At 50.7% G+C, this 15,519-nt stretch overlaps 1 protein-coding gene across 1 annotated transcript in view; it reads left to right on the forward strand.

Annotated features, from left to right (window-relative positions):
- Positions 1 to 879: 879 nt before the first annotated feature.
- PDE5A (phosphodiesterase 5A) overlaps positions 880 to 15,519 on the forward strand; it is a gene marked incomplete in the record, with an annotated part of 312,739 nt that continues 298,099 nt past the window's right edge. The window contains 1 exon segment of the mRNA XM_029586150.1: positions 880 to 1,135. Coding sequence (XP_029442010.1) covers positions 1,044 to 1,135 — 92 coding nt within the window.

Genomic DNA, 15,519 nt, shown 5'->3' on the forward strand with positions numbered 1-15,519 from the left:
GGGAACGGGTCAGTAGGAGGTGAGATCGGGTCGGCACTGAGTGAAATTTACTCGTAGTTCGTGGGACTGGGATCGGGTGGGGGGAGGATTTCGAGTCGGTAGGAGGTGGGGGCGGGGGCGGCAGGGATCGGGTCAGCAGGAGGTGAGATCGGGTCGGCACTGAGTGAGCCCTGCTCGGTGGGAGAGGGGGCGGGGGCGGCAGGGATCGGGTCAGCAGGAGGTGAGATCGGGTCGGCACTGAGTGAGCTCTGCTCGGTGGGAGGTGGGACCGGGTGGGGGGGAGGATTTCGAGTCGGTGGGAGAGGGGGCGGGGGCGGCAGGGATCGGGTCAGCAGGAGGTGAGATCGGGTCGGCACTGAGTGAGCCCTGCTCGGTGGGAGAGGGGGCGGGGGCGGCAGGGATCGGGTCAGCAGGAGGTGAGATCGGGTCGGCACTGAGTGAGCCCTGCTCGGTGGGAGGTGGGACCGGGTGGGGGGAGGATTTCGAGTCGGTGGGAGAGGGGGCGGGGGCGGCAGGGATCGGGTCAGCAGGAGGTGAGATCGGGTCGGCACTGAGTGAGCCCTGCTCGGTGGGAGAGGGGGCGGCAGGGATCGGGTCAGCAGGAGGTGAGATCGGGTCGGCACTGAGTGAGCCCTGCTCGGTGGGAGGGGGGGGGGGGGCGGCAGGGATCGGGTCAGCAGGAGGTGAGATCGGGTCGGCACTGAGTGAGCCCTGCTCGGTGGGAGAGGGGGCGGGGGGCGGCAGGGATCGGGTCAGCAGGAGGTGAGATCGGGTCGGCACTGAGTGAGCCCTGCTCGGTGGGAGAGGGGGCGGGGGCGGCAGGGATCGGGTCAGCAGGAGGTGAGATCGGGTCGGCACTGAGTGAGCCCTGCTCGGTGGGAGAGGGGGCGGGGGCGGCAGGGATCGGGTCAGCAGGAGGTGAGATCGGGTCGGCACTGAGTGAGCCCTGCTCGGTAGGAGGTGGGAGCGGGGCCGTGGAAGATCTGAGCGGCAGGAAGCGGGACCGGGGTCGGGGGGGAGGTCGGGGGTAGGCACGGGCCGGCATGGAGCGCTGCCCGCGGCAGGAGGACGTGGAGGCCTGGCTGGACGATCACCGGGACTTCACTCACTCCTACTTCGTCCGGAAGGGCACCAGGTGAGGAGGGGGAGACGAACAGCCCTGCAGCAGCGGGCGGGCTCTGGGGACGGGGTGGGGGCAGAGTCTGTAAGATCTGGGGCAGGGGACGAGGAGGGGGGGCCCCCTCCTCCTCTCTCTGCATCGGGGGGGTGTTGGGTGCCCCTATCCGGATCTCAGGGCTTTGCTAAGTGCTCCTGAAATCCGCCGCGGGGCGCTAAGAGCTCTCCTGCCTCCTCCCCCACCCCCGACCATCTGTCCCGGCATCAGGTTTCCCGCCCGGGGCCGGAGCAGGTGGGCGCATCCCGTCTCTTATTACTGGGAGAGCGCCTTGGGATCCGGGGGGGGGGGGGGTTTCTGCGCCTCCCCGCAGGACGCCCAGCGAGCCCTGTCAGGTCTCTGCCAGATGTGACAGCACAGCTGGGGCCAGATCCTGCCCCCGAGACGGAGGACTTCCTGCACAGATCCCAGACCCCAGCAGGGGAGGCTGCCGATCCTCCCCCCCCCCCCCCCTTTGTGTCCTGAAAGAGCAGAGTGGCCCCAGGACGGGGCCCCTTAGGGCCTGGGCTCTCCCTTCTTCAGCCGCCCCTGATGTCACCTCCTGGGGGCTCGGCCTCGGTCTCCCGCCTGCTCCTCCTGCCTCGGGGGCTCCTGCGCCACTGATCCTGCTGCTAAAATATTTTATGTTCAATGTAACAGGAAACCGGAGGGGCCGTAAGCCCGGTAAGGGAGGACGGTCCCAGTCTGATGTGCAGGAAGAAGTTGCTTTGCTGGCAGCTTTTTGGGTTTTGTGTACATTTTTTTCGGAATCCGGGCTCAGGATTTCTGGATTGTAAAACGGTTCTTCCCGAATGTTTGTAGAGTTGTGCAGATCAGGAGGAAAAAAAAAATCATTCTCCCCTCAGGGTCTCACCAGCAGCACTTCCCCTGTAAGTGGCCATTAAACTGAATTTTACACAGCCCTCCTGTGTCATCCTTTCCACCCACTGCAGTTTAACATCTTCCTCAGTCCCTAGTTCAGGGACCATTAGGAATACAAATTCTCCTCTGCAGTCCCCGGTACAGGGGGCACTGGGGAGAGTGCTCCAAATTGTATCCAGTCCTTAGTGCAGGTGCTGTGGGGATAGTGCTCCAAATTCACCTTCCCAGTACCTAGTACAGAGTGCACTGGGGATAGTGCTCCAGATTTTCCTCTCCAGTCCCTATTACAAGGGGCACTGGGGATAGTGCTCCAGATTTTCCTCTCCAGTCCCTATTACAAGGGGCACTGGGGATAGTGCTCCAGATTTTCCTCTCCAGTCCCTATTACAAGGGGCACTGGGGATAGTGATCCAAATTCTCCTCTTCAGTCCCTATTACAAGGGGCACTGGGTGTAGTGCTCCAGATTCTCCTCTCCAGTCCCTATTACAAGGGGCACTGGGTATAGTGATCCAGATTTTCCTCTCCAGTCCCTATTACAAGGGGCACTGGGGATAGTGCTCCAGATTCTCCTCTCCAGTCCCTATTACAAGGGGCACTGGGTGTAGTGCTCCAGATTCTCCTCTCCAGTCCCTATTACAAGGGGCACTGGGTATAGTGATCCAGATTTTCCTCTCCAGTCCCTGTTACAAGGGGCACTGGGTATAGTGATCCAGATTTTCCTCTCCAGTCCCTATTACAAGGGGCACTGGGGATAGTGATCCAAATTCTCCTCTTCAGTCCCTATTACAAGGGGCACTGGGTGTAGTACTCCAGATTCTCCTCTCCAGTCCCTATTACAAGGGGCACTGGGTGTAGTGCTCCAGATTCTCCTCTCCAGTCCCTATTACAAGGGGCACTGGGGATAGTGCTCCAGATTTTCCTCTCCAGTCCCTATTACAAGGGGCACTGGGGATAGTGATCCAAATTCTCCTCTTCAGTCCCTATTACAAGGGGCACTGGGTGTAGTACTCCAGATTCTCCTCTCCAGTCCCTATTACAAGGGGCACTGGGTGTAGTGCTCCAGATTCTCCTCTCCAGTCCCTATTACAAGGGGCACTGGGGATAGTGCTCCAGATTTTCCTCTCCAGTCCCTATTACAAGGGGCACTGGGGATAGTGCTCCAGATTTTCCTCTCCAGTCCCTATTACAAGGGGCACTGGGGATAGTGCTCCAGATTTTCCTCTCCAGTCCCTATTACAAGGGGCACTGGGTATAGTGCACCTTCACGTGTTTTTCCTGTATTCAAGTTGCCCGTTGCGATTGTTCTTGCTCCTTCTTCGCTATTCCTTGGTTCATTGTATCCCCTCCCCATTCCCTGTTTATTGTAATTTCCATCCTATAGTTGCGCTGTAAACCAATCTGATGTCTTTACTAATATCGGCATAGAAGACTCTCTAAATAAATAAATACATAAATAATAGTGCTCCCTCCCATTCTGGATCAGACGCAGGGGTAACCTGAGGCAGGACCTTCTCCCTTGTTGGATGTGTGCTGCAGCCTTTCTTCTGCCCGAGGGCTGTAATGTCTGCACTATCGGATAGTGGGGGTTTATTTTTTATTTTTGTGTCTCTTTGATGATACATTTTTTGGCATTGTGCCTATGTTTCCTTTTAGAAGACCGGTCATCTACCTCTCTATGGTGAAATTATGAACTAAAATTAATAAGTAGTTTTTCCTCTGGGGGCCAGTTCTCCTGGGGAAAGGATGAGTCGTCTTTTGAGCTTCCAGACGCAGACAAGCAAGCGCCTCCTTCTCCTTGCCTGCGCCGGGCTCTTGGCGTGGCTTCTGTCCCGGGCTTCTAGAAAGCAGCACAGTTCTAAGCCAGGCCAAAGCGGTGGCCAGGCGGCAGTGCAGAGCCCTGGGCACTGCCCCTGGGCCAGCTTCTGAGGCAGGGATGGCAGAGGCACCAGCGACACCTGCTGGCTGCTTTCAGGGTGCGCTCATAGAGGGCTCCGAAGGGAGCTGCAGCCGGGGCCCCAGCCAGAGGGTGAGGGGCCAGGGAAAGATATCCAGATGGGCTGTCGCTGAAGGTTCACGACCTCCCTCAGCCACGTCCAGCAGTAATGGGGGCGAGTGAGGAAGCTCAGAGGGTCTGAAGAAGTGAAAAAAAAAAGCTTTTCCATCTGCGTCAGCTCTGTCCAGAATCTATGAAGACCTCTTTCGCTGTCTGCTGCTAAAGTGTTACAGCTTTCAAGCCTACAGAAATGCCCTCATTCAGTTGGCTTCAACTCCAACAATAGAATCAAGCAGAGCACTAAATAATCTAATGAGGATCAGGACAGGGAGGGCATCCAGAGCTCATGGCATTCGGCTTTTCAGGCCATTTCAGTGACATTTACATGGGAGCGGTTCTTAAATACCTCCTTCCCTGATTCTTCCATTCCTTTCAGTTTGGTTTACGGATTTATTTAATCGCCTCTCTAGCATGTAAATGAATGCAATGTATAAAATTTAACAATAAACAAGATTAAACACTGAGAAGGGTTCCCGTACATAAAATGCATGCATCCATATAGCCAGTGAGATTTTATTTAAGAAAAGCTCCCACCATTTTGTCCAGCACCAACATCAGTTTCACGTTTGTAGTTTCTGCTGGATCACTCCTGGAACACTTTTCTAAAACTGGTGTTACGGTATAACGGCACCCTTCAGTCTAAACTTAGGAACTGTGGCCATTTTCAATGACAGGCTATTGATTTCTAGTAACAAGTCTGCAATTTTATGTTTGAGTTCTTTCAGAACTCTGGGGTGAATACCTTCTGGTTCGGGAGATTTGTTACTCTTGAGTTTGGCAAATTGATGTATTATACCTTCTATCATCACAGAGATTTGCTTTAGTTCAGAAAAATCAGCAAAGAATGTTCTTGGTGGGGGGGTATGTTCCCAACATCCAGTACAGGCCAAGCCAAAAACATTTTTTTCAGTTTTTCTGCTAGTTCCTTGTCCTCCCTAAACACCTCTTTTCTCCGAGGGCAAGCAGGATGGAGCCCCGATGTGGAAACCTGATGACAAAGTTTCTAGAACTTTGACTAGGCACACTGAGCATGCCCAGCAGGCCCTATGCCACGTGTCCACGCGAGGTCCCTCTTCAGTCTCTTCTTTTCCGAGGAGCTGTAAGCCTCACAGTGTTACTGAGCTCATTTTGGCTGTTTTTTGCATTGTGGAAAACTTTTGCTCTTCATGTTTTTTCATGTTTTTTTCTTTTTCACCGGGTCCTTCTCAGTGCCTTCCCGTAGTGTTCCTAGTCAGGGTTTTGGCATTTCTGGTAAGTTTCCTTTTGCAGTCAATCCCACAGTGGTGGCAGTGCCTTAGTGCCTACCAGTCATTGATGCCCGCCGCCATCACTTTGACTTTGTAATTCTTTTGTTTCACCCTGGCATGGTCACGTCTGATTTTTGCCAATGCTCCCAGTGCCCGAGGCCCATGTCTAACACTGATCCTCAAGAGGTGTGCATCCTCTGCCTGAGGATATCACATGACGTCCAGGGTTGCCGACTTGTGCTCCCAGATGACCCCTGAAGGGACGTCAACTTCGACTCGACAAGATGGATCAGCTCTTCGGGTCGAGGAAGTCTTAGTTATTTGCAACAGCAGCATCGGCATTGAAGGACCTTGGAGCTGCACCGATGTACATCACGCCATCGACATCGGTAGGATCGTCGTTTCCATCGATGGCACCGGTGGATACGAGCACTGGAGACTGACTGTTGTCGATCTCCTCTGGGCTGAGGAGGCTGAGTTCATTGTCTTTGACCCTGGCACTAGGGAAAGAACGGGCCAAGCATCGAGAGAATCCTAAGAAGCATCAACATCAGTCCCTATTGATACACGGTGATGGATGCGGTGGTGAGGAGAGCCCATCTATCGATGCCTGGGGTCTGCGACAGTCTTCACCGATCCTGGTGCTTGTCACCCATCCCCCTCACATATGGTCACTCTTGCTTTTTGGTTTGGGCATCAGCAACATTTGAGGAGGAACCAGAGCGCCAAGTCCAGCTGGCGGTGGAGTGGCACTGCAGGGCTTCAGTCCTGTGGTACTGACGGCACCGGAGCCAGTGCCGCCCATCCTCGTACCACTTCTGGAGAAGCTCAGTGGTGCTCATCGGTGTGTTACCGACCCAGCCTGCAGCGGTTCCCCCGACAGCTTTGGTCCCAATGGGGCCCGGAGGCCTCCCCCTATCGATTCGGTGGTTGTTGCCAGTTCCTCTGAGGAGGAAGCTCCCATGAGGCCGGCAGAGATGCCGAACCTGTAGCCTCCCCGTCCAGTTCTCCCAGTGCCTGCACCTCTGGATGTAGACTGAGCACCTCAGGGCCCCATCCCCTGTAGCATACAGTTAGGATGAGGGTCCCTATGATCCCTGGCGGGAGGGGGTTTGATCCGATGGAGTCCTCATCCAAGGACTCTGATGCTCTCCTGTCAGACCCTTTTCTTCCAAATGAATGAAGGAAGTCTCCCTGAGGACTTTACCTTTGCAGGGTTTGTGAGGGTAATGGCGGAGGCGATCCATTTTCAACTGTTTATAGAGGAGGATACCAAGCACAAAATGCTTGAGATCTTTTAGTTAGTGGATCCTCCCGAGCAGATCAAGGTTGTCCCAGTACATGAGATCCTTAAGGTGTTACTGCTGAGGATATGGGAACACCCATTCACAGTGCCTCCTATTAACAAGAAGGCGGATGGGGTCTACCTCATCCATAAGGCTGCCAGATTCGATAAGTGTCAGCTGCCTCACCAGTCAGTGGTGATTGAATCTGCTCTGAAGAGGGTCAAGTGCTCTCGGTGCCCCCGAGGAAGGACCATAGAGCGATGGACTCTCTTGGGAGGAAGGTGTTCCAGGGAGCCATGATTATTGCCCGCATCACTGCCTACCAGCTCTGCATGAGCCAGTACTTGCGAGACATCTGGAAGTAGGTGCTGGAGGTGGCTGAGCAGCTGCGTCAACAGCAGCAAGACACTTTCATGTCACTGGTGTACAAGGGTCTGGAATGCGGAAAACAATAGGTCCGTGTGACCTACGATGTTTTCGAGATGGCATCGAGAGTCTCTGTAGTGGGAATAGGTGCCCACAGAATGGCATGGCTGCTGGACTCAGATCTTCGACCGGAGTACAGGAATCGCTGACATGCCATGCACTGGAGAGAATCTCTTTGGAGACAGGGTGAAGGATTCTGTGGCCGAACTTTGGGACCATCCGCTAATACTCTGAACCATTCCTACTCATCCAGAAGGCCAAGGAAGTCTTTCTTTCACCAAAGGAAGTACTATCCTCTGCCTCCTCAATTCCTGTCAACACCATCAGAGCTCCCACTGCCATTTCAGGCAGCAGAGAGCCCCCAAATCCCAGCCAGGTCCTCGGTCAACTCTAAGGACAGGATTTTGACTGGGCTGTAGGGAGCAGTCGGGAGCAGGCTACAGTTCTTTGCGAACCAGTGGCCCAGTGTAATCTCAGACCAGTGGGTTTGTCCATCGTCCATTAGGGGTACCAATTAAATCTGTTGGGTGTCCCACCTAATTGCCCTCCATGCCTGTACTGGGAACCAGTAATGCATCTGGAAGTACTACAAGCAGCGTTCTCCTCCCTCTTAATGACCAGAGTGGTTGAGCCCATACCACTGGGGCAAAGAGGGCAGGGATTCTACTCCAGGAACTTCTTGATTCCAAAGAGAACAGGAGGACTCTGTCCCATCCTAGACCTAAGGGCCTTGAACAGGTTTCTAAGAAAAGAAAAGTTCAAGATGGTTTCTGTGGGCACCTTGTTCCCCCTTTTGCAAAAAGGGACTGGCTATGGTCCCTCGACCTAAAGGATGCATACACTCCCCGGTCACAGGAAGTATTTACAATTTGTGCTGGGAAGTCAGCACTTCCAGTAATGGGCGTTGCCGTTCCGGCTCGCGTCCACCCCATGGGTCTTCACAAAATGCCTGGCCGTGGTGGTGGCACACCTCCGCAGACTGGGAGTGCATGTCTTCCAGTATCTGGACGATTGGCTGGTCAAGAGCACATCTCAGGTCCATGCGCTTGACCACTTGGGTATTGCAGTCACTAGGGTTCGTTCTTAACTACCCAAACTCCCATCTCAGCCAATCATAGGAGCCCTGCTAGACACAGCTCAGGCCAAGGCCTTTCTGCCCCGCCAGAGGGCCTTTGCCGTGGTGACCATTGCGGCAGAGATTCAACAGAGTCAGCAGATATAGGCCTGGCACATTTTGAGACTGTTGGGCCATAGCCAGAACTGTCCATGTTACTTCCTTGGCACACTTACACATGCGCAGAGCCCAGTGGACCCTGAGGTCACGGTGGTGCCAGGCCACTCAGAGCTTGCCTCCGGGTCACCCCGTCTCTGTAGGACTCATTGTCCTGGTGGCGGGTACTTTCCAATCTGGAACAGGGGATCTTGTTTCGGAGTCTGCACACTCAAATTGTTCTAACCTCAGATGTATCAGCCTTGGGATGGGGAGCTCATGTAGATAGGCTCAGTACTCAGGGTCTTTGCTCTGCTCAGGAACGCTCTTGTCAAATCAACTTCCTGAAGCTTCAGGCAATCAGGTACGTGTTATGGGCTTTTAGAGATCGGCTGTCCAACAAAGTTGTCCTGATCCAGACCGACAACCAGGTAGCCATGTGGTACATCAACAAACAGGGAGGCACGGGATCGTACCTCCTATGTCAGGAAGCAATCCAGACCTGGTTGAGGGGCCCTGTACCACAGGATAGTGCTCAGGGTCATGTACCAGGCCGGGATGGAGAACTTGGAAGCAGACAGGCTGAGTCAAGCCTTCAGACCCCATGAGTGGTACCTGGACCAGGGGGTAGCAAATCAGATATTCTACCTTTGGGGGAGCTCAGACGTATGTCTGTTCGCATTAGGGATGTGAATCATTTTTGAACGATTAAAATTATCGTCAGATTATTTTAAAATCGTCAAAAATCGTTAGAGTGCACGATACAATACAAATGCCCCCGATTTATCATCAGGGGCATTTCTATTGTATCGTTAAATAGGGCGCGGGAAAACCGGCATCCCAAAAAAACCCTAAAACCCACCCCGAACCTTTAAAACAAATCCCCCACCCTCCCGAACCCCCCCCCCCCAAAAATGTTTTAAATTACCTGGGGTCCAGTGGGGGGTTCCCGATGCGATCTCCCTCTCTCTGGCCATGGCTGCGTTGAGAGAAATGGCGCCGGTGGCCCTTTGCCCTTATCATGTGACAGGGCAAAGATAGCGCCGGCGCCATTTTGGTTCCTGGTTCCCGACGTCACGCGTACAGGAGATCGCCCCCGGACCCCCGCTGGACCCCCAGGGACTTTTGGCCAGCTTGGGGGGGCCTCCTGACCCCCACAAGACTTGCCAAAAGTCCAGCATGAGTCCGGGAGCGACCTCCTGCATGCGGGCCGTATTGCCAATCTTCAAAATGGCGCCGGCGCTACCTTTGCCCTCACTATGTCATACGGGCGACCTTTTTGGTGTGCCAGTTTTCCTGCCCTCCCCCAATTTACGATTTTTAACGATAAAAAAACACGACGATAAGATTTCCCTCCCCACCCAGCCAAAATCGATCGTTAAGACGATCGATCACACGATTCACACCCCTAGTTCGCATCCCCCTGGAACAAGAAGGTGCCTTGGTTCTGCTCCCTGTACAGGTGAGAGAGAAAACCAGCCTCAGATGCCCTTCCTGTCATTGGGGCAAGGGTCTCTGTATGTGTATCCTCCAATTCCCTTAGTGGTGAAGATTCTCTTGAAGCTTCACAAGGTCAGAGGGACTTATTAAGAACATAAGAAATTGCCATGCTGGGTCAGACCAAGGGTCCATCAAGCCCAGCATCCTGTTTCCAACAGTGGCCAATCCAGGCCATAAGAACCTGGCAAGTACCCAAAAACTAAGAAGATCCCATGCTACTGATGCAATTAATAGCAATGGCTATTCCCTAAGTATAATTGATTAATAGCCATTAATGGACTTCTCCTCCAAGAACTTATCCAAACCTTTTTTGAACCCAGCTACACTAACTGCACTAACCACATCCTCTGGCAACAAATTCCAGAGCTTAATTATGCGTTGAGTGAAAAAGAAATTTCTCCGTTTAGTCTTAAATGTGCTACTTGCTAACTTCATGGAGTGCCCCCTAGTCCTTCTATTATCTGAAAGTGTAAATAACCGATTCACATCTACTCGTTCAAGACCTCTCATGATCTTAAACACCTCTATTATATCCCCCCTCAGCCGTCTCTTCTCCAAGCTGAACAGCCCTAACCTCTTCAGCCTTTCCTCATAGGGGAGCTGTTCCATCCCCTTTATCATTTTGGTTGCCCTTCTCTCTACCTTCTCCATCGCAATTATATCTTTTTTGAGATGTGGCGACCAGAATTGTACACAGTATTCAAGGTGGGGTCTCACCATGGAGCGATACAGAGGCATTATGACATTTTCTGTTTTTTTAACCATTCCCTTCCTAATAATTCCTAACATTCTGTTTGCTTTTTTGACTGCCACATCACACTGAACCGACGATTTTAAAGTATTATCCACTATGATGCCTAAATCATTTTCCTGGGTGGTAATCCCTAAGATAGAACCTAACATTGTGTAACTACAGCAAGGATGATTTTTCCCTATATGCAACACCTTGCACTTGTCCACATTAAATTTCATCTGCCATTTGGATGCCCAATCTTCCAGTCTTGCAAGGTCCTCCTGTAATGTATCACAGTCTGCTTGTGATTTAACTACTCTGAATAATTTTGTATCATCCGCAAATTTGATAACCTCACTCGTCGTATTCCTTTCCAGATCATTTTAAATATATTGAAAAGCACCGGCCCAAGTACAGATACCTGAGGCACTCCACTGTCCACTCCCTTCCACTGAGAAAATTGACCATTTATTCCTACTCTCTGTTTCCTGTCTTTTAACCAGTTTGTAATCCACGAAAGGACATCGCCTCCTATCCCATGACTTTTTAGTTTTCTTAGAAGCCTCTCATGAGGGACTTTGTCAAATGCCTTCTGAAAATCCAAGTATACTATATCTACCGGTTCACCTTTATCCACATGTTTATTAACCCCTTCAAAAAAGTGAAGCAGATTTGTGAGGCAAGACTTGCCCTGGGTAAAGCCATGCTGACTTTGTTCCATTAAACCATGTCTTTCTATATGTTCTGTGATTTTGATGTTTAGAACACTTTCCACTATTTTTCCTGGCACTGAAGTCAGGCTAACCGGTCTGTAGTTTCCCAGATCGCCCTGGAGCCCTTTTTAAATATTGGGGTTACATTGCCCACCCTCCAGTCTTCAGGTACAATGGATGATTTTAGTGATAGGTTACAAATTTTTACTAATAGATCTGAAATTTCATTTTTTAGTTCCTTCAGTACCCTAGGATGCATACCATCCAGTCCAGGTGATTTGCTACACAATCCTCCAGGTTCACAGTGATTTCGTTCAGTTCGTCTGACTCATCACCCCTGAAAATCATCTCTGGAACTGGTATCTCCCCAACATTCTCATTAGTAAACACAGAGGCAAAGAATTCATTTAGTCTTTCTGCAATGGCCTTATCTTCCCTAAGAGCCCCTTTAACCCCTCTGTCATCTAATGGTCCAACTGACTCCCTCACAGGTTTCTTGCTTCGGATATATTTAAAAATGTTTTTTATTATGAGTTTTTGCCTCTATGGCCAACTTCATTTCAAATTCTCTCTTCGCCTGCCTTATCAATGTTTTACACTTAACTTGACAATGCTTATGTTTTATCCTATTTTCTTCAGATGGATCCTTCTTCCAATTTTTGAATGAAGATCTTTTGCTTAAAATAGCCTCTTTCACCTCACTTATTAGACATGCTGGCAATAGTTTGACTTTCCTTCCACCTTTCTTAATGTGTGGAATACATATGGACTGCGCCTCTAGGATTGTATTTTTAAACAATGTCCAAGCCTGTTGAACACTTTTAACCTTTTGCAGCTGCACCTTTCAGTTTTTTCCTAACGATTTTCCTCATTTTATCAAAGTTTCCCTTTTGAATGTTTAGTGTTAGAGCTGCAGATTTACTTATTGTCCCCCTTCCAGTTATTAGTTTAAATTTGATCATGTTATGATCACTGTTGCCAAGTGGCCCCACCACCGTTACTTCTCTCACTAAATCCTGCGTTCCACTAAGAATAACACAAGGAGTCAAGACCTGCGCTGGGCTCAATCCCTTCGTCCCCCAAATAACACGCCACACCGTCCATTTTCATTTGGCAGTATAATAGGCCGCAGTTTACTCACCTAACCCGAGCCCTAACAGTCAATAAACATCAACACTTAACAAGGATAACGTAAACAACTCCACCCCCTCCTTTCACTTCCCCCACCTCCCCCCCCCCGAATGCTTCACTACCACACCCCAGTGGTAAAGCCCCACCCCCATCACCCCACCTTGAATTTGCCCCGCCCCGCCACCAGCATTGGGAAACCTGGCCTTGAGCTTAGCCCCTCAGCAGCCCCCCCGCTACACGAGCTGCCCCCCTCCGCATTCCCTTTTTAACCCCGCATTCCTCAAACAATTAATTGGGCTCGGGTTTCCGCCCCCAAACTGCGAAAACATAACGAACAACTATAACCCCACTACAAAATTACAGGGAGGGAGGGAGAATGAGCCATGCACCTCTATCACCACCAACCCGTCTAATGTCTGAACCTGAGATGTGATCAGGAACTCATCATTCTCGTGACCAATCCTGCGCCTGCAATTTGAATTCCAACCGTTCCTGAGCCATCACCTTAGCCTATCCCCTTCACTGCCCACCCCTTCCAACTCCCGTCTCTCCCATACGCGCGCTTTTCCCTGTGTTATACACAGCAATGCAGGACAAGCCTCCACTTCCTTTCCTTTAAATCTAAAATAGCTCCCTCTCTTGTTGGTTCCTGAACCAATTGCTCCATGAAGCAGTCATTTATTACATCCAGGAACTTTATATCTCTAGCAAGTCCTGATGTTACATTTACTCAGTCAGTATTGGGGTAATTGAAATCTCCCATTATTATTGCACTGCCAAATTGGTTAGCTGCTCTGATTTCTCTTAGCATTTCATCATCTGTCTGACCATTTTGTCCAGGTGGATGGTAGTATACTCCTATCACTATACTCTTACCCAACACACATGGGATTTCTACCCATTTAGATTCTACTGAGCATTTAGTCTCTTGTATGATCTTTATCCTGTTGGACTCTATACCCTCCCAGACATAAAGTGCCACACCCCCACCAAGTTGATCCTCCCTATCATTGCGATATAATTTGTACCCTGATATAGCACTGTCCCATTGGTTATCCCCCTTCCACCAAGTCTCTGTGATGCCAATTATGTCCATCTCATCATTTGCTGCTATACACTCTCTCTCCCATCTTACTACTTAGACTTCTGGCATTGGCATATAGACATTTCAAAGTGTGGTTTTTGCTTGTTTTAACAACCTGCTTTTCAGTTGTTTGGGATAATTCGGAAATCATTAGCTTCGGTGATTTTTTACATATAGGCATATGGACTACGTTTGCTTTTGACGGAACCTCTCTGTTGGGATGCCCTAACTCTCCTGTTTCATTAGTATCCTTCAAGGATACATTTCTCCGAACCATGCGCTGCTGAGCGACTGTCTGCTTTCCCCTTTGTTCTAGTTTAAAAGCTGCTCTATCTCCTTTTTAAAGGTTAGCGCCAGCAGTCTGGTTCCACCCTGGTTAAGGTGGAGCCCATCCCTTCGGAAGAGACTTCCCCTTCCCCAAAAGGTTCCCCAGTTCCTAACAAAACTGAATCCCTCTTCCTTGCACCATCGTCTCATCCACACATTGAGACTCTGGAGCTCTGCCTGCCTCTGGTGACCTGCGCGTGGAACAGGGAGCATTTCAGAGAATGCTACCCTGGAGGTTCTGGATTTAAGCTTTCTACCTAAGAGCCTAAATTTGGCTTCCAGAACCTCCCTCCCACATTTTCCTATGTCGTTGGTGCCCACGTGTACCACGACAGCCGGCTCCTCCCCAGCACTGTCTAAAATCCTATCTAGGTGACGCGTGAGGTCCGCCACCTTCGCACCAGGTAGGCAAGTTACCAGGCAATCCTCACACCCACCAGCCACCCAGCTATCTACATTCCTAATAATCGAATCACCAACTATGACGGCCGACCTAATCCTTCCCTCCTGGGCAGTAGGCCTTGGAGACACATCCTCTGTGTAAGAGGACAATGCACTGCCTGGAGAGCAGGTCCTTGCTACAGGATCCTTTCCTGCTGCACCTGGTTGATGCTCTCCAATCATGAGACCTTCTTCCTTCAAGGCAGCACCAGGGCTGCCAGTCTGAAGTTGGGACTTGACTACTATGCCCCTGAAGGTCTCATCTATATACCTCTCTGTCTGCCTCAGCTCCTCCAGGTCTGCCACTCTAGCCTCCAGAGATTGGACTCGTTCTCTGAGAGCCAGGAGCTCTTTGCATCGCATGCACATGTACAACTTCTCACCGGTGGGTAAAAAATCATACATGTGGCACTCGATGCAAAAGACTGGGAAGCCCCCCTCTTGCTGCTGGACTGCTGCCTTCATCTCAATTTTGATCAGTTCCTACTTAAGTTTTAGGTTGCTATGGGAGTATGCTCAGTATGGAAGCACCTAAGTCACTTATAGATGTATAATGATGAGAGTAAATAAGTGGGAGGAGCTTTCATGAGCCTCAAGAATAAAATGCAGCTCCTAATATTTTGTTCCGTTTTAAGTAAGTTGAACGTAGGGTCCATGTGCCTGGGAAATGTTTATTTATTTTATTTATTTATTAAAGGCTTTTCTATACCGAATTTCTTGATACAAATCAAATCAGCTCGGTTTACATCAAACAATTAGGAACTATAACCAACCAAACAGTAAATGCAATTTGAAGGAGAGTAAAGTTACATTATAACAAGGATGTATAACTTGGAGGAGGAAAAATAAGAGGGGGACGAGAGATTAAGATATACATTGGGGTATGCGAAGGTGCAGATAGAATAGAATATGTTTGCAGTATACCTTTCAGGGGGCCCCGATTGTCTGCTTGGGGGGGGCAGATAACCCGGGGAATATTATTAGTTTGGGGAGTCGCTGAATGGTTAAAGAGGCAGAGCGCTCAGGCCCAGCCCCAGAGAGGGACGGGGTCCTTAGGATCCCTGAGGGCTCGGCCTGTGTCTGGCGCTCTGTTCCTGCAGCTCTTTCTTGTCTGGAATTGGCAGGCCCGGACGTGGTTTTTATTGCAGTCCTGACCTGAGCGAAGTTCAGAAAGGCTTTGTTTGGTTTACTGGCTCTGCTGCCTGCACTGTGTGAGAGAGAAGAATTCAAGGGGGCCCAGCAGATGCAGAAATCTTCCACAAGTGCCCGACACTTAGCCCTTTCCTCGCAGGAGAAGCCGATGGCTCCAGGGCAGCAGGGGATCTGCATGTT

Source organism: Rhinatrema bivittatum, chromosome 1 (genome assembly GCF_901001135.1).
Source record: "Rhinatrema bivittatum chromosome 1, aRhiBiv1.1, whole genome shotgun sequence".
NCBI classification, from domain to species: Eukaryota; Metazoa; Chordata; class Amphibia; order Gymnophiona; family Rhinatrematidae; genus Rhinatrema; species Rhinatrema bivittatum.